This window comes from Bicyclus anynana, chromosome 2, assembly GCF_947172395.1.
Source record: "Bicyclus anynana chromosome 2, ilBicAnyn1.1, whole genome shotgun sequence".
Classification (NCBI taxonomy): Eukaryota; Metazoa; Arthropoda; class Insecta; order Lepidoptera; family Nymphalidae; genus Bicyclus; species Bicyclus anynana.
The window spans coordinates 11101073-11127702 of NC_069084.1; the positions used below are offsets into that span (position 1 = coordinate 11101073).

Consider the following 26630-nt stretch of genomic DNA (forward strand, 5'->3'; position numbering starts at 1 on the left):
GATAATTTTATAAATAATATTGAAATCTTATCAAGTAGTAAATAATATTGGAGGGACATAATATCAAGCAGACGTTATTGTTGATCTCAATGCTTGCAAATCTCTGCTGTGATTCTGAAGCTCTATCACAGCATCGATAAAGTGAGGAATAATAGTCAAAATTAAGATGTTCTAAGATGTTTTATATTTTTTTATTATTATTTGATGACAAGTTACGCTCTTGACTGCGAGTTGACCTGATGTTAAGTGACGATGAGGTCTGAAGAAAGCTAGCTGGAAAAGGTACAATATTTCACCCATACGTCTGACGGTTTCGAACCGGCATTCAGCTGGCTTTTGGCGAAGCTTCTTTGTAGGGTGGTAACTAGCCACTGCCTTCATATAAAATGATAAATTATCGTGAAACTCACCTAACGAATTAGGTACTACTGCCAATCAACGCTGTTTTTCAAATTTTAGTGTCATCCACTGATTAGCAACATAATCACCTATTTCTACACAAGACTCACATAAGCTTATCCCGATCGCTGCAGCACGTTTTTTTGACCTCATACTAAAACTTTATGTGGTGCGGTACGAGGTCCATCGACCTCGTAACTTTTGATGAAGCTAGATGCACGAGGTCAATTGACCTCGTACCGCAGCGAACTTGTTAAGGTCGAAGGTCTTTTGACAAATAATAATAATTTTACTGTTCTTCGACCTTCTGTTTTAGCTGATGAGCGGGCTTGATTAAACATCTTACATGAATATGATACTATTTTTTACACTACAATCTGACTCTACAAGAGAATTCGATACTGGGTAACTTATTTCGTGCAATACTTTATCAAAAGTACATCCGATAAATCATTTTGTTTTTTTTAATTTGTACATAATTATCAAATAAATAGATACCAAAGACAATTAATAAAGACTAGCAGACGCCCGCAAGTTTGTTAGAGTTTTTCATAAAACCCACGGGAACCATGAATTTCTCCGGGATAAAAAGCAGCCCATTTGTTGCTTCTCTATCTACCATTGAAAGTCCCGTTTAAATCAGTTCAGCAGTTCCAGAGATTAGCCCGGAGAAACAGATAGACAAAAGTTTTAAAAAGCTTGATTGTATTGTGTATACTTAAATCACAGACCGACACTTAAATTTTAATTATAAATGTAAATACTAGCGAACGCCCGTGACTTGGTCCGCGGAATTTGGTTTTTCACAAATCCTACGGGAACCATGGATTTTTCCGAGTATGGTATATACATATTTGTTTAGTCAGGGTATTATCTATCTACGTTTTAAATTTTATTCAAATCGGTCCAGTAGTTGCGGCGTTAAAGAATAACAAACATCCAAACAAACATCCATACAAACTTTCGCGTTTATAATATTAGTAGGATGTATTTAGTATCGATAATATCAATCCTTATATCATGCCTAAATGTAATAAATAGGCTCGGTAGGAACTCATTAAAAATCCAAGTTTTGTTAAGAGTACTTATAGAATGGATTAGATAATGTTTATCATTTTGTGGAATTATTTTTTTACCTTATTGACATTTAGATACATTAATTAATAGATTTAGGTTCGAGATCACCGACATTCGTTTAAACATAATCAACCGTTTAAATAATCAAAACGCCGTTAAGTCCAAATTTCCTGTTCACCACAGCCCATATGCCGGTTAAGGACGTAAATCGGGCGTTTATCTTAACCGAGCGTGGATACCCCGGTTAAGACGTCTTTGACAGACATAAGTGCAGGTTATGTTTTTGTAACGCTCGCAAGTTTCGCGAAGATTACTTTCTCAACTACCAAAATGCAAAGGACCCGTAAAATTATAAAAGAGTTTATTTATCATTTCAGAAATAATTCATTTTCTCTCATAAATAAATCACTTCCTAGCTTTGAGGTTTTATACCACTGGATGCTGCCAGCTTCGTTTTCCAAACAAAAAAATATAACAAAATGACAAACATTTGTCAATTTGATATGGTACATAATAAATCGATGTTGCCAATACGTATTTTTCTAAATGCCTACAAATCGAAGCAGAAACTCCCCAAATTTGGAAAATAACATACCGCAATTTCTCATAAAATTCCCGCTATTTGGGGAATTCCTCGCAAGTTGGCAATGCTGTTATAGATAATAAATAAATTGTTCATAAATCGTTCACTCGTAGTTCTCCACCGCTCGGTTTACAAACCAGAGTCAAAAAGAGTCTGGTGAACAGGAAAAAAACGCTCGTTGTTCAAACTACGTTTAATATTTGACGGGCCGGTTCTGCAAACGCCGTTTATATGAAAGTCGGTGAACTCGGGTCTTAGTTGAATTACCCATCGACGAACAGACGACTGTAAACATAAAGGGTGCTAGAGAAATAAAGATATTCTATTCTATTCTATTATATAGAGTAGTAATGTTCTGAGAAGTTTGGAAACACCTATTTCTATTAGTGACCGATATATTATTAACTAGCGGACGCCCGCGACTTCGTCCGCCCTTAGACCTCTTTAATCCAGCCCTTACAGAAGTATCGCTGTAAAAATGGAGTAACTTCTCCCGTTTTACCCTACCCCTACCCTACCCTAACCCTATCCTACCCCTACCCGTCATAAATGATTACTTGAAATAGAGTAACTGCTTTTCACTGCTCTGCTCCTTTTGATCGTGGCGTGATAAAAAGTATACTATAACCTGCCCAGGAGTATGAAGAACAATTGTACCAAGCTTTGTTAAAATCCGTCGAGCAGTTTTTGTTTCTATAAAGAACATACAGACAGACAAAAAATTTACTAATTGCATTTTTGGCATCAGTATCGATCACTAATCAACCCTTGATAGTTATTTTGAAAATATATTTCATGTACAGAATTGACCTCTCTACAGATTTATTATAAGTATAGATGATACGATAAAGTTGTATATTTATTTTATCCTGTATTATATATGTTTTAAATGAAAACCTGACGTAGGGAAAAATATAGTTACAAAATAAAAATAAAATTACTTACAGAGAAAGTCGCCAGAAATTGTAGCATAGATAAATGGCATGGAGTGTTTCCTCATTAAATCTCATAATATGATTAATATTATATGGCTTAGAGTAATTTGTAGGTTTAGACAAATTGATTGTTCTCAGTATTAATATTATAATAGATATACAGTTTTGTTGACGGTAATAATTGATGGATCAAGCATATGACCGAGCAAAGAAAAACATCTTCTATAAGCAGTGCAAAACTTCGCAAAATTTACAAGGAACATATCCTAAAAAGTAATGCACTGTGTCCATCAACCTCATGTGTTAAGCTGCATGTGCCTTTAATTACACCAACAACCATGTATTTTAAACCGGAACATAGCAATGCTATTTAAACAGCGGTATTTGGACGAGATCTGTCACAAAAAGCTCTAATACTACTAAAATATACGAAATAATTGCAAAAACGTCTACGTCACCAAAAACTTTTCATGCAGTTGCCGTTTCAAAGAAAGACAATGAAGGCCCAGTAATAAATATTAACATATATCATATTACGTAAGGAAACCCACACTATCCATTTGTGTTATCTACAGATTGATCGTCAAATCACGATTTATTTCTACACGCCGCGCCTGCGCCGGTCGAATTAGTACTACGCGGTAAATACTACCAGATGCCCGTGTTTACGATGAAAAGTTTCAAGCCGTAACACGTTCGTCGCGTAAACAATAGTGGAAAATATAATTATACCATCAACAACAAGCTTGAAATACTTGTAGATCAATTGATGATACAGTGAAAATAACGCTAAAATTTTGATAAAACTGTATCAATAGTTCAAACTGCAAAAATATAGATCTGAGTTTAGCACAGAACATTAATTCTAGTTTAGCATTGGTGTTAGTAAGTAAAAGTGTTAAAGGACGATAGATAATTGTAATGTGTAGTGACGGACAAATAGATTACTACTCTACTGCTCCTAAACTCGACTACTCCAAAATCGTAAATAAATAATGTTTAAACATTTAGTTAAGATGTAGTGAGAAATACGCCGTTTTAGAATCAGTGATCTGTAAAAACCGTGTCGAAAAGAATGGCGCAGAACAAGGAATAAGGCTTTAAAAAAGCTGTCAAGTAAAAATATATTTCTTCAAAAGAAAAAAATAATAAAAGGTTTGATGCATACCTAAAGAAAACTTTTCACATACGTAGAGTATTTTGTTCGATTGTACAAAGTAATAGCTATACCTAAATCGTCTTATATATTATAGAAGTAGGTACTATTGAATAGGAAAACAAAAGTTATAACATCGTTCAAAAAATGGAATGGAATGGCAAAAGGATTCTACAAGTGCTTTAGTAATAATATTAATGTTTAACATATAAAACTCTATAACGAACAGTAATATCATTTCATCAAGTGGTTTATAATATGAATATGAACTCGTAAAATTAAAAAAAAATACACGTACGGAAATGTCTGTGCTCTTGTGGACTATGTCAATTGAAACCCAGAGGTGAGGCTAAGCGTGAGGATGACTTGGACCAAAGAACTGGACGAGGCAGCCGTCCTGGCTACTAAGAAAGGCTGCTGGCACATCCTTTTGTTTTATCTACTGTGTGGTCTTGCAGCTATACCGACATCATTCTTAGTATTCTCACAGGTAAGACAATATAACAAGTTAAAATTACTGAATAATCCCCAAAAGTCATCTAAAATAACGACTTTTAAGTATATCCATCGAAGCCACGATTCTACAGACACAGATACATTTATATACACAGAATAGAAAGAAACGTTAAATAAATTTTGGTACATCGGAGTTAAATATTAAAAATGTTAATGCTCCTCAAAACTATATTGATAAAAATTACAATTCAAAATAATTAACGGTATATACTCGTATGTATGAAGCTGAATCATCATCATCATCATATCAGCCGATGGACGTTCACAGCAGGACATATTCCTTTTGTAGGGACTTTCAAACATCACGAATATGAGCCGCCTGCATCCAGCAAATCCCTGCGACTCGCTCGATGTCATCAAACCTTGAGGGTCGTGAAAATTTTTAAGTCCTATTCACCCCTGTGTAGCTTTCTTGCAGTCAGCAAATGCTCAACTAAATGAAACAGTTCCAGCTATTGTTTTTACTCCTAATAAAACAAATTGCTTGCTTGAGGTTTAAATAATACGAGAAAGAAAGTTATCAGTACTAGATTACAGACTAACATCAATATAAAAACTTAAATTAACTTGTCCAATGCCTTTTGTTATTGTCGATGCTTTGGTATATTTACGCAGCATCTATTTAAAGCTACTTAATAATTGGGGTTATCATTGAGTGACGTCGTCAATGTGCCTTGGCTGTGCGACCACATTATTTTTCAAAAATATTTCAGAATAAACAGGAAAACACGTTTATTTGTCATTGTCATTGAATCCCAAACTATTGTTATGTTAAATGATGGCTCTACCTGATTGTGATTCAAATTTCCCTTTACATTCCGAACGAGACGTTTGCAGTCATGTAGCAATTTGCTTAAGCAGTCATTAGTCACTGAAACGTCTTACTTAGTGGATTAGACATGCATAACTTTAACCATAATAAGTAATAGCACAGTGGATTATTTCACAGTAGTTATTTAACCGACGCAAACGCGATTTATTCCGACCTACTTATGCAGAAAATTACCATTTGAAACGTCACGGAGCTATTTTAGTAATAGCGCATAATAATAGAATTCATAATAATAGTACATAATAGTAATTATCAATACTTACCTACAATTTATAAAATACCCAAGTATTTGATGTAAACATTAACAGATCTTATGATAAGGTTATATAAAAAGCAAAGAGTAACCGCACATAGTTTGAAGAGCCGATGAAAAATAGAGTTACAAGGTGCTAGAATGCTAAACCTGTAACGGAAAGCGCAATATTGTTTGACCCCTCACTAGATGGACAGGTGACATCAATCGAGTAACAAGGAATCAGTTGTTGCATGCGGCTCGAGACAGTAGTATTAGGAAGACCTCGCAAGAAGTCTATGTTCAACAGTGTCCATCGGCTGATGATGATGATGAGATAATGAATACGATGGGTACCTACTGAGGTTTTTGCAAGGAGCATATACATATATTAGAAGAAGTACATGCTCATAAAGACACTTATAAATAAAGAGTTTGAATATTTAGTTGAGCACCGAAATGAGTACTTTATCAAAAAAGTAGTCAAACAGGTTTTATACAAACACTCAAAAGAACTGACGGTGCTAGTACGCATGATGTTGTATTGGTTTATTCTTATCGCAATACAATATCATATTTTTTCTAATACTAAATCTAAATGTTATAAATACTAATGTGAGTTTGCAAACTATAAGCAAAGTAGCAATACTTGTACTTTGTTTGTAACTTTACATCTCTTAATCTTGCCAGAGGAATAAATAAATTTTAGGCGTAAGCGAAGCTGGGATTAAAATGATAACACCACGATATTATAACACTAATTTAAGTGATTAATCAATGCTAAAATTATTAGAAACGAATGCTACCGAGTGACAGGACTCATAAACAGAACTTAGTGAGATCAATTATTTTATGACTAAAAAACGTAGAATTGATAAATTATCGGTTCTTTCATACTTTACTAGTTACAGCTTAGGAAGATATTCGGAAAGAACTTTTGATGTAGAAATTGCTTTAGCGTTTTATGAGTGTCATCTTGAAGCTTCAATTTAACTATGAGTATCCATTCATTTTAGAATATGTGATGATATAGTTTTTAACTCCCTCGTTGGTCCAGTGGATATGTGGCTTTAGATTACGAGATCCTGGGTTCGAATCCTGGGTCGGGCTCATGGAGTACCTACTCTTCTATTTCTTCTTAGTAAATTTTCAATTAAAATTCTCAGCCCGATGATTTGTTTAATTGTATGTAGATAAATACCCAATGAGCTGTGACAGCCCAGTGGATATGACCTCTGCCTTCGATTTGGAGGGCATATGTTCGAATCCGGTTAAGGCATGCATCTCCAATTTTTCAGTTATGTACATTTTAAAGAAATTAAATATCACATGTCTCCAACGGTGAAGGAATATCATCGTGAGGAACTGATAATTTTCTTAATTATTTGCGTGTGAAATCTGCCCCCTCTCATTCTAAGAGGAGTCTCATGCTCATGCCGAATATGGGTTGTTGATGATGAAATACCCAATAAACTTGTCTATTTATAATTTCTTGTATTCAAGGCTTTGTTTGCAATGATTCCAGGTTTTCACAAACGCCACGCCTGACCATTGGTGTGCACCTCCCATAGAACTTGAAAGCCTAGCTTTTCCAGATGACATGCTTCGTAATATGACTGTGCCACAAGATAATGGTATCTTTGAAAAGTGCAAAAGTTACTCTTTAGACATGCAAGTGTTGCGAGCTGATCTTAAAGAGTTTTTTGCTATTAAGTAAGTATCTTATCTGCATGGTTCCTCGATCATGTTTATTCAATCGTTGATCGATCTCGACCCTGCAATTGTAGAGTTTTGGTATTAATGCATATTTTAGCATTAAGTGAGCATAATAATGACTCAGCGAGTGGCTAAGCTGAAATGGCAAATGGACGTTGGGGTCCCAAGGTGCTGAAATGGCGACCCCGAAGCGGAAAACGCAGTGTTGGTGGACCTCGACTAGGTGGACCGCGCACATAAAGCAGGTTGCAGGGAGCCTCCTGGATGCTGGCGGCTCGAGACCGTTGGAAGACCGCTTGGAAGTCCATGCAAGAGGCCTATGTCCAGCAGTGGACGTCCATCGGCTGACAATGATGATGATGATGATGATGATGATGATGATGATGATGGTGATGATGAATAATAGCTTAGTGATAGAACTAAAGCAATGAAAAGGAGATCTGCTAGACTTACTAGACTGTGCCACAAGAAAATGGTATCTTTGAAAAGTGCAAAAGTTACTCTATAGACATGCAAGTGTTGCGAGCTGATCTTAAAGAGTTTTTTGGTATTAAGTAAGTATCTTATCTGCATGGTTCCTCGATCATGTTTATTCAATCGTTGATGGATGTATCGACCATGCAATTGTAGAGTTTTGGTATTAATACATATTTTAGCATTAAGTGAGCATAATAGTGACGAAGCTGAAATGGCGATGGACGTTTTGGTCCCAAGGTGCTGAAATGGCGACCCCGAAGCGGAAAGCGCAGTGTTGGTGGACCTTGACTAAGTGGACCGAGCACATAAAGTAGGTTGCAGGGAGCCTCCTGGATGCTGTCAGCTCGAGATCGTTGGAAGACTGCTTGAAAGTCCATGCAAGAGGCCTATGTCCAGCAGTGGACGTCCATCGGCTGATATATGATGATAATGATGATGAATAATAGTTTAGTGATAGAACTAAAGCAATGAAAAGAAGATCTGCTAGACTAGCTCTATTAGTCGTTATTAATAGTACCAAATGAAATTTAAAAATGTGAATATTATTATTTCGTTTAATGAAGCGTAATACTAATCTATTGTTCAAGTGGCCCCAAATTGAACAAGGACGAAATTAGAATTGTGAACGGTACATGTTTACTAAGCCGTCAAGAACGTGCTTTTAGAATTTTGATTTTGTACAGTCACGATCGTGTTGGCGGACGGCCAGAGCACTTCACACTTAATGGTGTTTGATGGAATACAAACGAATGCTATGCTATAAGCCTTTGTTACACAGTCATTAAGGATGATTTTGTGCAAATTGTTGATCTCGGAAAATGGAATTTCAATATGCCATGCCGTTAATAAATTACATTTCACATGCCAAGTTCGCGCAAGTCAAATTCATACAATAACACCTACACTAACACAAAACCATTATTTTTCGCTTCGTTTAGTTTAGCATTTGAAAGTGTTTTTGTTAATGATTCTCTCTCTTCTTAGTCGGTTCCTTATGACTGAGGATTGTCATTACCGTGATAGTGATGCTGAGTAATCTTTTTACGTACAATGCTCCTCCATAGTGTACGGTACCTGCCCATTTGGACGGCACGGTAGATGGTGCAGGCATCTGTTTCTTTATGTAGATCCGACCATTGGATTTGAGATCTTCCCTGTGGCCGTTTGCGTTTACATTTCCCACTGCAATCATTTTATCTAATTTAGTTAATGATTAAGGTGGTTTAAAGATAATAATATTATAGTACTTTATGATATAAGTCCGGTAAGTTGAAAACTACAGCCGAGACGATATCGCAGCTCGAGCCTTGGCGAGAGTTATAGTAAAAAGGCAGAGGCTGTAATTATCAAAGCGCACGTATGTCATACGACGTTTTATAATACATTTGCGAGGAAACTTTGCAAAAATTTGCATCTTTGCCTGTTTTCCTTATGATAACATTTTGATACGCTTGTAATTTTTGCACTTAACGAAGTGCGTACACCAGCGTTTGTTTTTTTAGACAAATGCACCAAAAACAGCCAGCATTACTAATAAAGTAAATTAATATTTTGTGTTTCTGATAAATGACAACCATTTATGGTTGTCATTGTCAAATAAATGACAACCATTTATGGTTGTCATTTATTGTCAAAATTATTAAAATTAAAGAATTAAATGTTTTTTTTATTATATTTTATTTTATTTGTTATTTTTATTCATGAAATGTTGAGCACTTTTCTAACATAGAAACTTTTTGCCAAGATTTAAAAAAGTACCGTTCGTTATTAGACAGATGATGAAGGTTTTATATTACATTACGACACATGTGCGTAATGAGATACATTACGATATTAAAATTGGTAAAATAAGCGATACTTAACAAGCAAACGTGTTATAAATGAAATTTTTATAATTTTCAGAAATTTTACAAATGCGGATAATGGTACGCTGTTATTTTTAAAAATTAAAGACGTAATCTTATCGAGCGATGCAGAGAGCAGATATGAAAAGGTATGTTTTGGATGGCATTATTTGTGTTTGAATAGCATTATTATTTTAAAATATACCTGATTTTTTTAAATATTAGGTAGATCGAATCGTTTGCATCACTATGTTCAAAACCATTATTAGAGGTTAATGTTCTGTAAAAAACTTTAGCTAACCAAAATGTTTTGATGGTTCGAAGATATTTATATGTTTAAACAATTCCAGATACAACGAGTTCAAGATGCAGTTGTGACAGCCAGACAAGAACCTACCGCTTGCACAAACTGGATATTTAGCACGGAGCATTATAAAAGTACTTTGGTTACAGAAGTAAGTCTCTATGTGTGAGTCTGGCAATCCGCATTGGGCTAGCGTGGTGGACAAAGGCCCCTCTCATTCTGAGAGGAGACTCGTCCTCAATAGTGAGCCGTATATGGGTTGTTAATGATGATGATTATGATAAAATAGAATAGAATATCTTTATTTGTCCACACACAAAAGTAATAAAATAAAATAAACAAACAGAACATACAAAAATCTGGATAAAAAGTATCCACCTCAGCACGATGTCACAGCGAGCTGTGACGCTGGTTTTCAGGTGAAACCTTGTGTGTTCACAATGATGATGACAGAAGAAGGATAAAAATTTATTAAAAACTATTATTTTTAATATTTCCACATGCTTATTTTTTCGTCATGGTATTTTGTAGACAAAGGCTATTTTTGTTTATCGTACCTGTCTAATTTTTTTTTATATGTAAAAATTCCATGATAATTTGAAACTAGTCATCAAATTTAATTACTGGTGATCCTGGAAAAAGTTTTAATATAATAATTTCAGCCATCTTTCAGTTCTCCTTGGTTTGTGATAACGAGTGGTTGCCAAGAACTGGCACTACTCTCTTCTGGGTGGGCTCGCTCGTTGGTAATCTATTCTTTGGATGGATATCTGACAGGTCAGTATGAGAATTTTAAATTTAATGCTTCTGTGTGTTTCATTGCAAAGTCAAGCAAAGTCACCGACATAGCTCAACGAGTTGCGAAGCTGAAGTGGCAAAACCATTGAGCGGGGCACATAGTTCGAAGCGCCGGTGTACGTTGGGGTCCCAAAGTGCTGGAATAGCGACCCCGCACTAGTAAGCGCAGTGTTGGTCGACCCCCACCAGGTGGACTGACGACATCAAGCGAGTCACAGGGATTCGTTGGATGCAGATGGCTCAGTATCGTGATGTTTGGATCTCTCTACAAAAGGCCTATGTCCTGCAGTGGACGTCCATCGGCTGATATGATGATGACGATGATGTTAAATGTCGAGTTTCGTGTCTGTTGATGTATTTTAAATACTTTTTAATAGTTTAATCATTAAGCTACTATCGTTTTATTTAATTGTAGTTATCCAAGCTTTATTACAATGTACGATTATTCAATGTTGTTTGTTTTAATTTCAGATATGGTCGACGGCCTACTATATTGCTCATGATCTTTCTCGAGGTACCATTATGTATTCTCGCATCATTCCCTGGAAACTATTGGGGCTACATTACTTTGAGGATTTTGGGAGGGCTATTCTTCCCAGCACTTTACCAACAGCCTTTTATACTGGCGTTAGAATTAATGCCCCCAGCTACGAGAACGCATACAGGTAATTATGATAATTTAATAGTTTACAAATTCTAAGCAAAATTCTAAGTGCATGTTACGTGTTTTAAACTTTCTACATTATTTGTTTTAAAATGTTTCCTGTACGTATATGCTACCAGTACCTGCCTATTCAGAGCTAGTAAATTGAGTAAAGCTTTAGGTTTGAGAATTATAAAAACAAAAAGAGTAATTAAGTAAACCTATTTGTGATTGTTGAATATTAAAATGAAAATCTCTAGAAGTAAACATGAACAATAGCTATTCAGAGGTTATGGTTAGGTTAGATTTGTATGAATTTGTACTGACAATTCAACACAATTTTGAGAAGTTTATTGAAATCATCATTGATTGCAGGTATCGTCGTGGGCATGTTGTTTGCAAGCGGTATGTGCTTGCTAGCCCTTCTAGCTTTCCTGATACGTGACTGGGTCTACTTATCAATGGCTATCAGTATTCCTTTTGTTGCATTATTTGGGTATGTATACATATCAAACAGTGCATTTTGGGTTCACAATTTTTAATTATTACTAAGAATGTATTATCTATATATATAAAAGAAAGTCGGGTTTGTTACAACACTTATAACTCGAGATCTGCTGGACCGATTTCATGGTTTTTGATTCGATGGATTTGTTTCCGCCCCGAATAGCATAATATATCTTAAAAAAAAAGAAAAATGATTTCAGGGGTAGGGTAGGTGTAGGGTAAGGGTAGGGTGAGGGTAGGGTGAGGGTAGGGGTAGGTTAGGGGTAGGTTAGGAGTAGGGTAGGGGTAGGTAGGGGTAGGGTAGTATTGGTCGGGTAGGGTAGGGGTAGGGTACGAATAGGGGTAGGGTAGGATAGGGGAAGGTTATGAATAGGGGTAGGGTACTTCTTCCCTATCCCTATAGGGAAGAAGTGCACAAAAGTCAAAACGAAGCTTGACCGGGTCCGCTAGTATTCTGATAAAATAAAAAGCTTACCATTACAGATATTACTGGCTTATCCCAGAATCCCCTCGATGGTTGGTCGGAAGAGGACATATAGCGGATGCTGAAAAAGTTCTTCGGAACCTCGCTAAGAAAAACGGCATTATTTTAACTCATGGATTTCTTTTAGAATTGCATGTAAGTATCCATATTAGAAAATGTTATTTCTAAAGCTATGGAAATATCACACGAGATGACATGTCCATAGAGCTACTTGTGGTCCAAGGAAAGATGGAAGGCACAGGAGGGCGTGGTCGCCAATGCGCTGGACTGACCAAGTAAAATCCGCTCTCCATGACTCGCTCCACAAATGTGGTAGGAGATACGGGAAGAATAACGACGGATAGAGAAGGCTTGCCACCACAATCAAATAACGACCACGACCACTCTGTCAAGACTGTAACGACAAAGAAGAAGAATGACTTTCGAATTCTTAATAATAATTAATCAAAATTATTTTACAGAAAAAAATCAAAGACGAAGAAGCTGAGGCGGAGTTTGCAATAATGCCAGCAGAAAACGGACAAGTACCATTTCAAGAAAGAGAAGATGTTGTGGATATAATACCTAATAATACGTCTTTCTCGAAACCTGAATCACGACAAAATACTGAAAATGATATTGAAAATAAAGAAAATTTTGAACCAAGAGCGTTAGAAATAGGGGATTTAGTTAAAAAATCTAGATCCCCAGGAGATGTAGAAAGTCTCAAAGAGGAAGTTATTAGATTAAATCAAAAAGATTCAAAAAAATCACAAACAGAATGTTCCTTTCCGAAATCGCTTAAAAGAAAGTCTATCCAATTAGTCAATAAAATTAAGAGTTTAAAAGAAAACGAAGGTATTCTAGAAGAAAGGAAATTAGATGATCAAAACTCAGAAGAAGATTGTAGAGCATCGCCATTCGAGATGTTCAGATATCCAAATATAAGAAAGAAGTTTTTTATACTTACCTTTAACTGGGTAGCATTAGGAGTAGTCTATAATAGTTTAAGTTATAATTCGCCGAATTTAGGAGTTGATGATTTCTTAGCCTTCTTTATTGGTAAGATTTATAATTTATCTACATAATAGACAGGTCTTCAAATACATGTACTTTGTCGTCAGTAAAAATGCAATTTTAACCTTAGGTGGTGCAGTGGAAATTCCATCATATTTCATAGCATGGCAGTGCATGGAACGGTATGGCAGACGTTGGGTGTTGTGTATATTCATGAACATTGGAGGATTAGCGTGTCTTTGCTGTGCATTAGTCCCTGAAGGTAATCTTCGTATTTCACTTTATATTTTCTAATCCAATCTCTATACAATATTTTATTACAGTTACATCTAAAGGAAAATGTATTTTGATTTCAGCATGGCCTTGGGTAGTAGTTTCCTTAGCTATGCTAGGAAGATTATGCGCTGCGGCCTCTTTTGCAGTGTTCTACGTACAGATCGGTGAATTGCTTCCAACAGTGGTGAGAGCACAAGCAATGGGTGCTTCTTCCGTCATAGCTGGTATTGGTTTGCTAACTGTGCCATATATAGTAGCATTGGTAAGTTGACACAGTTCTTCATTGTGAATCAATAGCATTGACTATGCTATTTTGTGTATATACGAGTCGAGAAGCTGAAGTGCACAGAGTAGGGCACATAGTTCGAAGAGCTGATGGAGGTTAGGGTCCCAAGGTGCTGGAATGGCGACCCCGCACTAGAAAGCGCAGTGTTGGTCGACTCCTCATCAGATGGACTGACAACATCAAGCGAGTTGCAGGGATTCGCTAGATGCAAGCGGCCCAGGATCGTGATGTTTGGAAGTCCTACAAAAGGCCTATGTCCTGCAGTGGACGTCCATCGGCTGATATGATGATGATGATGATGATGATGATGATAATGATGATGATGATGATGATGATGATGATGATGATGATGATGATGATGATGATGATGATGATGATGATGATGATGTTATTTTGTAACTTAAACAACGATTTGAAATGGATGATGAGTCAGTAGATGTTACAGAAAGTAAGCATTAAATGTGATATTAATAACTTTTCTTCAAATTAAGCTTAAACATGTAAGTAGGTAAGGCATAGTTTCTAGCTACTGAAATAGAAAATTAAATTTATTTAAAATACTGAAACAAAACGTAAGTTTTTATTTGCGACGTAGGAAGAAAATAACCAACAACAAGTACATCTCAAACTTGACAACTTCTTTAAGTGATCTAACCACTCTTTATCTGCTAAATTATACCTTATTTTTTTGTTACTTCCAGGCATCCATATCTAAATATCTTCCTCTCATAATCATGGGAGTGCTAAGCGTGATGTCAGGAGTGACGTCACTCTTCTTACCCGAAACCCTGAACCAGCCGTTACCACAAACTCTCGAAGACGGGGAGGTTTTCGGAAGAAATTTCAAATTGTTAAGCTGTGTAGAAAGGACAAAGGATTAAGCTTATGTGTAATGAGATAAATATCATTATGTGGCATTTATTAAAAACTCGGCGCTATACTTAAGTTTTCATCTAAAAATACATACATCTAAAAATTAAGATATTTGAACGTTATTTTAGATAAAGTAAGGTTACATTATCACTAAATTAATTAATTAAATTTTGATGTGCATATTTTGCGGGTATGAAAGGTTTTATCAAAACTTAATTAGTGATATGAGTTATTGAGAACTTATGGATTTTTGAGTGAGTAATTTCTATAGTAGTTGAATAGGAAACTTTCTTTTAATTAGGTAAATAATTGTGGATATTATAATGTTTGTTAATTGTTTAACAAAATGTATAGGTAAAATCAGTATTATTTTTGTAATATTATTTTAAAAATAAACACTTATCAATGATACGTTTTTCTCATTATTTTCATTATTAATAATAGGTCGATACTAGATTGCAATATTCCGTTAATTAATATAATATTTCTAATGAAATCGCTAAATATATAATATTCAGAGTCAAAGACCAGCTTTCGCCTCGTCAAAAAGCCCGCCTCTAAAAGCACCTGGCCCGAAGGTGCCCATTAGGCTGGCGGCGTTGTCTCTTTGTAGGTATTGACATTTGAGCCAGGTAGGTACTCGCCAGCACGCGTATATTGGCCCCTGTCCCTTAGGCGCCGACCTATGTCCACCAAGAACTCTCTCGTGTCCCTGCCCCAGCAACCGGAAGTCTCCACCGATACGGGCACGAAGAGGTACCGGTCCAATAGTAGGGCGTATTTGATTTTTTTCCTGGCATCGGAAAAATCCGCAGCAGCCCCTGCTTCGGGGGATGTCCGGGTAAGATGGCTAGGAGCAAACGTGCTTACGCATGTCGCGTCCCATAAAAGGCATTTGCTCTCTCGCCACAGAACAAGGGTAATCCCATCCGGGCGCCTTCCATCCGGTGGCACAACGCAGGGGACGTTAGCGGAGATAAGGGCCTAGCGAATAACGTCATTCAGGGCGTGGTGACGTGGGAATCTCCCCGAACAACGAACGCAACATAAGGCATGATGACTATTGGCCTCAACGGCTGAGCCACAAATGCATCGATGCGGTTCACAAACATCGCCACACACAAAGAGAAGTAGTCTAGAGGAGTATCCAGGTGAGGAGAAGGAAGGGCATGTAATGCGCGCCTGATTCCTCTTTTGAGGCCGCTTTGCAGTTAAATAAGAGATAGATACCTAGGTACCTAATAAAATATAGTTAGCAACAACTCAGAAGTGGATTTTAAGTATAAGAAAACCAATGTTGAAAAAAGGTTATGATTTACAATATTTTGTCAGGACAACAAATCAAATCACTATGTAAAACAGAACCCTAGAATAGCAGAAAATACCTTGATCAAGCCCAGCGGCTTGTGACTCCAGGTGCAGGTTTGAGACAAGGAGGGGACTTAAAAGGACTAGCCTACACTCACCTTCACTGCTCAAGCTATTCTCCCCGGCTATCCCAAGTAACCTTTCCCAAATAACCCATGAAGGATTACACATCAAGAGTATAGGATGGCTCGAACGCCACGAGACCGCTGAAGCCTATCGTAGGGCGAGTGCCTTATATCGCCGATCGCTCCCCCTGTCTAACTCCCACTGTTACGGAAACTCAAGGTCGAGCGACGTCATATCCGTCTCAGACTACTTTACTTTTCCTACAATATTTTTAATTTTATTACTCATTATAGATATTTGTGTTATTTTTCGTATAATGAACTCAAACCGTGCCTCTCATTGTGTAGGTAGTACCTATTTGAATTATTCATGCAGTGGTGGTGTATATAAAAAAAACCTTTTTAATATCTTTTTGTTTCTTCATGCTTTTTTGAGTTCAAAACTGTTAACATAATGCGGTCCAGATAATATGCACACTCAACACCTCAAAGGGTCTGCTCTAATAGGCCGTACAGACTACTTTAGTATTTTAGTCGAGTACGAACAATTTTTGGGCGGTCCAAAAACTTTTCGTACTCGACTAAAATACTGAAGTAGCCCGAACTAGGCCTAAAAGATGACAGGTTAGCAGCAATCCCCCTATTTTTATATTTTTTATCCATGGACAACATCAATAAAACAAATGTAAGTAGTAATAAATATTTTCACACTTATTGCCATCGTTTCCGTGGTGTAGCGGTTATCACATCTGCCTAACACGCAGAAGGCCCCCGGTTCGATCCCGGGCGGAAACATACCTTTTTTTTCTACTTTATTTCTTTAATTTCAGTTGTTGATATTTTTTTCTCACACATCTTCTAATTAAACTACAATATATTATTTTTGGTAAATACCTAATTATCTAGACCTGAGACTTCCAAGGAGTTAGTTACTGTGTAGTTTAAGTTAATCAAAAAGCGCATTAGTACTATTTTATTTCTTTTAATTTTCCTTACTTTCTGAAAATTAAACTGACTTACTGAAAAAAATAAAAATGTTACTAACACATTACTCGACAGCAGCTGCTGTTGCATGCTCACGCATTTTACCATCATTTTTCAAACGATTGTAATTATGTTGTAATAGCGCCATCTATAATTATTTTCTGTAACTACTTCGAAACAAGCTTTTCTCCTCGTCCAACATAACACGATAAAACAAACAAAAAACCTATTCTTTACAAGAGGGCGCTTTACATAAGTAAGTAATAAATAACGATGCTTCTGCCCAAACCCTCGGATGATGCCACTGAGGTCCCATTAATAAGCCTGTGGCACTTACACAATCAGAAATAATAAAATAAATTCTAAACATGACTAAGTACATTTAATTCTGCTACTTACAGCTAGATGGCGCTAGCACAGAATTTGTAAGTTTGACTTATTAAGTAGGTACTATAGGTATTTTCAGATTGGAGATTTGCTAAAGGGGGCAAATGTTTATTTTTTTTAGATCTATTTATTTATTATTTAGAAAATAAAAATGGAGATTTTTAACTGTTTAATGTGTACTAATTAAGTAATTGAGGGACAGTGCAAAGTTCTAAGAAATTCAGTTCTACCACCTCCTTCTATAATAAATGCACTTAAAGGCTCTAATTTGTTGTATGTCTCTATTATTATAATAGGCATGTGATGCCATGTCTATACTAATAAATTGCGTTAAATCGGTGTAATTACATTAATCAGTTAGTTAAAGCACCACTCTAGTTACTATGGAAAAAAAAACCAATTATAATTACAAATTGTTATTATTATTGTGTAACAAGACCACCAGGCGAGCAGAGCACTCGAGTAATGTTTGATAATATGCACTTTATGTCACATAATACAAGATTATGTATAAAATACGCACATAAGCAGGTAGACAGTAATTGCAGAGTGGCGATTTTCCATATAGCGTAACAAAAGCCTGAGCTATACCTATTTATATCCTACAAACTGAATACAATGTACAAGAAACTTTTTTGCAACTCATCACTTTTCGGCTCACTGTTGAGCAAGAGTCTCCTCTTAGAATCAGAGGAGTTAGGCCAATAGTCCACCACGCTGCCCACGCTGGCCCAATAAAAATTCAGACTTCACACACGTAGAGAATTAAGGAAATTCTCAGGTATGCAAGTTTCCTCACGATGTTTTTTCTTCACCGTTTGAGATGTGGTATTAAATTTCTTAAAACGTACATAACTAAAAAGTTGGAGGTGCATGCCCCGGACCGGATTCGAAATGAATGAGAGGTGTTATAAGTTTGACTTGTGTGTTTGTCAGTCGGTCACCATAACTCCCGAACGGATGAAGCGATTTTTTTTTGTATGATAGGTACTTATGCGCGAGTGTTCTTAGACATGTTTGCTGAAAATCGGTTGAGCTGTTTAAAAGTTGTGGGGGTGAAAGTGGGGAAGAATAATCTCAAATGAAAGCGCACTGAGAGAGACTTTTCGAGAGTGTAATTAATAATTTCATGACATCCGCGGGTTTTTCAAAATTTTCAATAGGTAGGTATTTAGTCCAGGATCCGTAGAACATTCTCTCGGTTTAATAATATTACAAATACGCACAATTACTTGTATTCTCGACGCCAGCAAACTCAACAATTCAAAACAATAGTTTATTTATAATTAATTACGTTATTTACATTAAGTATTGTTAATAATATCAGCTAACGTGTAAAGTATTGTAGTCGGTATGTAAAAGGGCCACGCACTGGTGGGATTATACTCTGTAATGATATTTTCTCACGAGCTTGTTACCGACATGTTAGCGGATTATATTGCTCTATTCAGTGTTTTTCTTGAATACTACTACTTTACAAGTAAAAAACTGCATACACTCCCAAGGGATTTATTAAATCTATAGAAATACGTCTGTTAAATACAAAATATACTTTTTGTCAAGTTAGCCCTTGACAGGTGAGATCGCTGACGATGCGCTTTCTTGGAAGAGGTAAAAGTATTGGTCAGGGATCTGTAGAACAATATTTGTTCAACTGATCACTATCAAGTTAATTTTTCGTGAGTCGCTTCAGCAGGCTTCCTGGTAACTTTCCATTTAGCTACCAGAATCGAGAATTTTCCTAAATAAAAAAGTTGATCGTCTCATCGAGATGCACTCATGGTACTCACGAAAAATTTACTTGATAGTAATCAGTTGTACAAATATTGTTCTACGCCATCTTGGATTTGTAATGACGTTTTCAGCTAGCCATGTATTGTCATCAGAACTCAGAGCGTGTGCAAAATTTCATCCTAATCGAAGATCGGGAAGTGGGTCAAATTAAGATTCCAAAATTTTCTTACATAGTTACAAGTGAAGCTCAATATACGAGTGAGCTTGTTAAAAATTCTGGGACCGACGGTTTAACGTGCTGTCCGGAGCAAGCTATGCTCCTTATAAACCTAAAAAAATGTTCCAAAAATATGCCCAATATTTTAAAGCCAGGTCTCAAAATCGGAACCTCAATTATTCCACAGAGGCAGTCAAAATTGATTAGCTGAAATCTGCATTATTTTTTTATTGTTAACAATTTGTCTACCGATCCGCACAGTCAATAAAAAACGTTCTAGCCCATCGCTCTAATATTATCTACGCACACATACGAACGTACCACATAATATATACGCCACGGCAAGTGTGTGCCCGTATGTTGCAATCCCTAAAATAGGGCAGGCCCTGCTACTAATAGAAATAGAAAGGGCCGGCGCCTGATGTAATCTATATAAATTTAAATATTTTTAAAATTTAAATGTATTTGTTATACCTAATCATTATTTGTATGCGCATATTTTATTTAGGAGATAAATGATTTATTTTCGTTTTTTAAAGGCTTAGTTTCTTTTTTTGTTATATAATTTTCTTTTCAGACTTAATTTTTCCAAACAGATTTTGATAGAATATTAGCGTTAGATGGAGAGTTAGATGCAATTCATTAGCTTTACACTTGCTAGGTCTCTTAGAAATCATTAATAAATAATAAAATATGTGTTATGCCGATGATTAAGGGTTTTCTTTTTACTTTCGATCTGTTTGAATGCTATGCACGAATATAACTTGAACTTTCAGTCAAATTAATTTGATCACTGAAACTGATTTCTGTGGTTAAAATAGTAGGATGTTTTCAATTTTTAAAGTCCTTTCGTAAAGCTAACCTCATATCTAAACAGAAAGTGTACCTAAGTTAGTTTAACATAGCAACAATATTACACACTAGGCTTGTAAAGTGTCTACGAATAAGACATACTTACTAAAATTAATTTTGCTTGTTTTCGATACCTATATACGAAATATAATATATAATAGAGATGCGCCGAGTAACACTTTTGCCGAGTAACGAGTACCGAGTTTTACTCGGTTCAATTTTTTTTCAACCGAGTACTCGGCCGAGTAACTCGGTTCAATCAAATTCCCATTTCGCGCGCGTAAACAAGTATTAATTCAATCCAAAATTGTTTTTTCAAGTAGGCTTAGTTTACAAGCACTTTTGAAACGTCAAGTTTGACTATTTGTAGTGACTCTACCACCAGCTCAGAAGGCGCAGTCTCCTGTTGAGAAGAGCGACGGAAAACTCAACAGTTGCTCTTTTAAATCTTTCATTTTAATTTTATTTAAATTTAATTGAGATTTTCAAAGATTTCCTAAATTACTAATAAATACTTTTTGATTAACGCTGTTGTTTTAATTATATGTACCTAAATAATGCTTTTCTTAAACAAGGTATACTCGGCATTCACCGACCGAGTTATTCGGCCGAGTACGAGTATCAAAAAATCTGCCGAGTATGCCGAGTACCGAGTATCAACCGAGTACTCGGCCCATCTCTAATATATAATATATGCACGCTATATAACATGTACACGCTCCTGAATATTTCTGCGCATACGAGTATGTTTAGTTCATTGATTAAATAGAGGAAAAAAATCGAATGTTACGTTTAAAACAAACTTAACTTTAATTATATAATTTAATTTCTATAGCCCCTGTTTTTTTATAGTTTCAATTAAACTCTTATGTCAGTAAACACCTGTCTGCCATATTATATAATATATTGACATGTGAGCCATCAGTGCGGCCCTGTTTTCAAACTTCGAAGATTGTTTGCATCTTTTTAGTTACGGTTTTGGGTCACAGTTTTCATGTGTGCGTGCTATTTGATAACTTCATTATGGTTTTATGTAATAATTATTATGCGATTGTTTTGTATTTTCATTAACTAGCTGCTGCTCTTTGCTAATGTATCCGAAATACGTACATTTAAGAAAATGTTTTCTGTAATGTTATTTGTAATGTTATAGTAAGTAAATACATTTATTATATTTTATTTCATACATTACTTCAAATAACGGTCTTTATTACAAAGTAAAACCTTCCATCTGCATTCCCATAAATTGAAATTTCCTAAGTTCTCTTCTTAATGTGTTACAGAATGAAACTCTGTCCATGTCAATACAGGTTATGTCAAGTTTTAATGTCCTCAAAATTTATGTACCTATATATTCTTCTAAGGCAGTTTGCCGCGTGGAAATCTGTAATCTATACTAATATTATAAAGAGGTAAAGTTTGTAAGTTTGTAAGTTTGTCACATTTTTTAAATGGGGTAATCTTCGGAACTACTGGTCCGATTTTAAAAATTCTTTCACCAGTAGAATGCCACACTATCGGGGAGTGCTATAGGCTATATTTTATATTGGTATCATATATATTAGCCGAGTTATCACAGTTTTTGTCATACAGGTCGGACTGAACTCCTCTTAAACAGACTTATTCGCATGCGCTGCCTTAACTATTGTGTAAAATTGAAATTAATGTATGGAGGCTTTATGTATCTTTAAACGTTCTACAAAAAAGTCCGCGACGCCATATATCTATCTTCTATATATTAGCAGATATAGTACCTTTTGTGTTTTAAAAATTATTAATTTTATATACTTAGGTTTACGTCATTATTTAAACAACTAAACTTTAATCCTTATTAAAATAAATTATTTAATAATCACAAGGATATTATGGAGATAAGATTTGCCCTTTACAGTATGTTAATTACTTAAATAGTTTCAGAGATAATACAAAATTTTTAAAAGACGCAGAAATTCCGCTATATGACGCCTGACGCTAGGAAAGGGATAGAGTACGGGGAGAGTAGGGGTAGGATGGGGTTAGGGTGTAGGTAAGGTAGGGGTAGGGTAGAGGTAGGTTTGGGGTAGGGTAGGGTGGGGGTAGGGGTAGGGTAGGGTAGGGGTAGGGGAGGGGTAGGGTAGGGTAGGGGTAGGGTAGGGTAGGGGTAGTAGTAAAGTTGACATCGAAATTTACGCGGACGAAGTCGCGGGCGTCCGCTAGTTATTAATAAATAGGTTTGTATTGTTGAAGCGTTATAGCGATTCTATGACTATATTTTTGAGTTAAATTCATTAGCCATCAGGTAATCGTATTATAATTTGATTGGATTTAGAAAAAATAGGTGTCTGCTTTACCTTATTCTAGGACAACAGCCCAAATAGCACCAAGGTTACTCACAATACGGTTCATAGGTTACTAGTTCTTGTATTGGCCAACTAATTTGTATTACCATAATGATTGTATGGTAATCACTGTCTCATCGCTAAGTCGCAGTGACTAAACGTTGTCATCTCTGTTATGTACTCCTGGTGAGTTGGTGAGTTGGTAACCTATGCAGCTCAATCCTGTGGGATTGTGTGTCTAGTGTCCAATGTCCTAGGATAAAAGATCATTTATAGTAGTTGATGGAACTACTTAATGGTACAAGTACAAGGCAAGAGCTCTTAATACGTCTGCTAAAGACCAAGGTTTTAGGCCTTCGTCTTTAACAAAACTTGAAGTCATAAAGCACATTTTCCAGAAATATGCTCTACTCTTGTTCTCTATCCTACGTTATCCTCATTCATTATTGTAGGTATTTGTGTGATATTGTTTATGTATTAGGATGTAAATTATTTGTATGTATGTGTATTACTAATACTATGGTTATTTTTGTTTTACGCCACCTGCTGATGTCCTTAAGTTTTCCTAAACCGAAGGTTGCCTGGAAGAAATCACTACTTAGCGATAAGGCCGCCTTTTGTATGCTGATCTCTTCTTAATATGTTTTTATTTCACTTGTATTTGTCTTTGTGGTGTGCAAATAAAGTATATCTATCTATCTATCCTCAGACAAAGGGCTTGTTTAGTTTTTTTCTTAATACTAAAACTGGTAAAGAGTGCAAGAAGGATTGCTACTTCTTCATCTTTTTTATGCATTACAGACCTAAATGAATTTAGCTGAAGATGAAGACTTTATTCTTTCCGGCGCATGCCTTGCTAGCATATTTTGATATAAATAACCTTTCGGGTTCGTTCTTTGATACTATAGCTACTACTACTTCTGTCTATTTCAGGTTTTAGCTCAAGTCTGAACAGATTATGGAGAAAATACGTTCCTTTTTAATTCTATTCTTCTTCTTTTAATTCTATTGGCTGCTGAGTATCAGGAGAACAGGTGTAACCATAAGCGCTTAAAGATCATTAACAATCTTTAATTAGACATTCCTAATATTATAAGGTTTCAAATCGATATGAGATAACAAACTTGAAGAAACGTGAATTAATTGTCAAACAAGTCTTGAAAAAACATGAATTGGTGTCTAAGAATGCTAATGGTACCTATATGGTTGACATGGTGTGATTTAAATCACATTCTTGAAGATACCTATGTACCTGCACTACGTTTGCTATGTTAAATATTCTGTTTATGTTTGATAGAATTATTCTACTAAGACTATACGACAGTTATTTTATAATTGAGGTTTCTTGTGTATTAAATTATCAAAATTAAATTTCAACACATTGTTGGTTATTATCTTCTAAGAAATATTGATTCGACCATAATTCTATTGGGTTTAACGGAATATTGATGTTTATAACACCTAAATGTCGTTAAACCTTCATACCACCCACGGACCATCGAGTCATCGAAGTCCTACGCGATGGTACCATAAAAACATAACCCTAACCAAGCAGAATCACTAATACTACATTATAATGTAGCCGCTACACTTTAAACAAGTAAATATAAACCTTTTTGTTAAGGTAATACGATACAATTTTGCATACTGGAACGTGAGGTCGCGGTACCAGGGCGTCATGACTTAGTGCAAGTTACGCAACACAGCACTCTCACTTTCGCGAATGAGGTCTTTGCGGTCTAATGCCATCTTTTATACTTCGCTGGACGTGTGTTATCCTAATACTTTTATTAAAACTATCAATAATTTAATTAATAAAGCTTTTTAGATTAAGTACTCACCCTCCTCTTCACCTATTATGATTTTAAATTAAGAAATATAAAAAAAATATCAAAATTGAAATTGAAAATCGGTTATTTTTTAATGAAATTAACGAAAAAACGGAAGACATTTTCTTAAAAAATTTAAACAACATTTAAAATTTTGGAATTCAGTAATTTAAAAATCTATCTACTAACCTAACAAAATTTTTGGTATTACACAGACAAGACAGATTAAAAAATCTTCTGTCTTTACGATACAACAACGACAATGAACAACCCATTTTTAATGAATTTCAATGCATTTCTGTCATATTTTAGGATTTAACGATATTTATAACTTGCCATTGACTTTACTATTGTGATTGTAGGACATTTTTGCTAAATAAATATTTAAAAAAACAGTTACAAAAGGTTGGCAGTTTTAAAAAACGCGATTACTTCCGCGTAGTTTCTGTCCCAGCAAGAATACAGGAATAAAATGTGAGTGATGTTACTTGCTATTAAAGCATCTTTCTATTGGTGAAAGAATTTTTAAAATAACTTGAGAAGTTTAGGTGTGAAAGTATAATTAAACGAACAAACAAACAGTCGCATTTAAAATATTATTCTAGATCTATCTAGAACACAAAGGCCTATCTATCAGATATATAATGCAGAAATACAAGACAGTTATTTGCCTATGCAAACAGCAAATCCTTGCGATGAAACTGATATAATTTCTTTAAGGTAGGTATTCAAATGGTACTACAGCGTACCGGCCCAGCGAAAGTGTGTCACGTAGCCCACACGGCTGTGTAGTAGGGATGCGGTATTCGGCAAGTATAAAGGAGATGCCTCATTAGTGCGTCGTCGCAACGCAACGCACGGTAACACGATACAATGCATTGTATGCCACATCTGCGTTGCGATGTCGCACGACGTCGCATTATTTAAGGCGTTGCCATGTCGCAGTATTTAAGGACGACGCACGAACTCGGTCAACTATGGATCGAAAGAAGCGAAACACTGCATAGTAGCAACAGAGCTTTGTTGTAACGTTTTACATGTCATAATCTATGATAATATTTTAAACAGGTAAAGCTTGTTGATTCAAAGATTACCACCTACAACAGTAGAGGATAATCTCTGGACTAACCAAACCGATTTTAGAAATTATTTTACCACTAGAAAGCCAAGTTATTTGTGAGAGTCATAAGCTATATTTTATTCACGAGAACTACGCGGGTGAAACCGACGCAAAACGACGGAGCGTCGACAGTGCGTCGTTGCAACTCAGCGCAACGCACTAATGGGGTAACGCTCTAAAGCTTACAACCTATAAATTCATGTTTACGAACAAATGCATTTCTGTCATATTTTGTGACTAAATAAAGTGTTAATAAATTTCTGGATTTAACGAAGCAGATGACTTTTGAAGGCCTTTGTGCATTCTGATACGTTTGATATATAATTAATCAATGTAAAAGATTAATAATGGAATTTATTTATGTAAATATCGTCTTCTTATAAAACAAAGTCATCCGCTGCATATGTCTGTCTTTCTGTTCACGAATAACTAAAAACTATTGAACGAATTTTCGTGCTGTTTTCACCAATAGATAAAGTTTGAGGGCTTAGACACATAATTTGTCAAGATTTTGTGTAAGTCGGTTGAAGTAATTCTACCGCTTGAGGATAATAATGTCAGAAAAACCTAAGTTAGTCTTTTGTTCCTTTCGACTTGTTTTGTCGCCAAACTTTTTTTTTTTATTCTTTACAAGTTAGCCATTGACTACAATCTCACCTGATGGTAAGTGATGATGCAATCTAAGATGAAAGCGGGCTAACTTGTTAGGAGGAGGATGAAAATCCACACCCCTTTTGGTTTCTACACGACATCGTACCGGAACGCTAAATCGCTTGGCGGTGCGTCTTTGCCGGTAGTGTGGTAACTAGCCACGGCGGCCAG

General features: G+C 35.7%; 1 protein-coding gene and 1 non-coding gene across 3 annotated transcripts; both read left to right on the top strand.

The window, feature by feature from the left end:
* The first annotated feature begins 3620 nt into the window (after positions 1 to 3620).
* On the top strand, positions 3621 to 15343 carry LOC112043232 (organic cation transporter 1). Of its 2 annotated transcripts, XM_024078552.2 has the most exons (12): positions 3621 to 4640; positions 7256 to 7443; positions 9826 to 9916; positions 10118 to 10222; positions 10745 to 10848; positions 11341 to 11534; positions 11888 to 12008; positions 12503 to 12638; positions 12965 to 13544; positions 13630 to 13761; positions 13856 to 14037; positions 14763 to 15343. In XM_024078552.2, exons 1-12 carry the CDS (start codon positions 4512 to 4514, stop codon positions 14940 to 14942), a joined length of 2142 nt encoding a protein of 713 aa, XP_023934320.1. In that variant the 5' UTR covers positions 3621 to 4511; the 3' UTR covers positions 14943 to 15343. The 2 variants fall into 2 exon arrangements, with proteins under 2 accessions (XP_023934320.1, XP_023934321.1); XM_024078553.2 differs by lacking the exons at positions 3621 to 4640; positions 7256 to 7443 and adding an exon at positions 7514 to 8000.
* Positions 15344 to 17089: 1746 nt separating this feature from the next.
* Positions 17090 to 17162, top strand: Trnav-aac (transfer RNA valine (anticodon AAC)). Its single transcript has one exon. It is a non-coding gene; the product is annotated as a tRNA-Val (tRNA).
* Positions 17163 to 26630: the final 9468 nt, after the last annotated feature.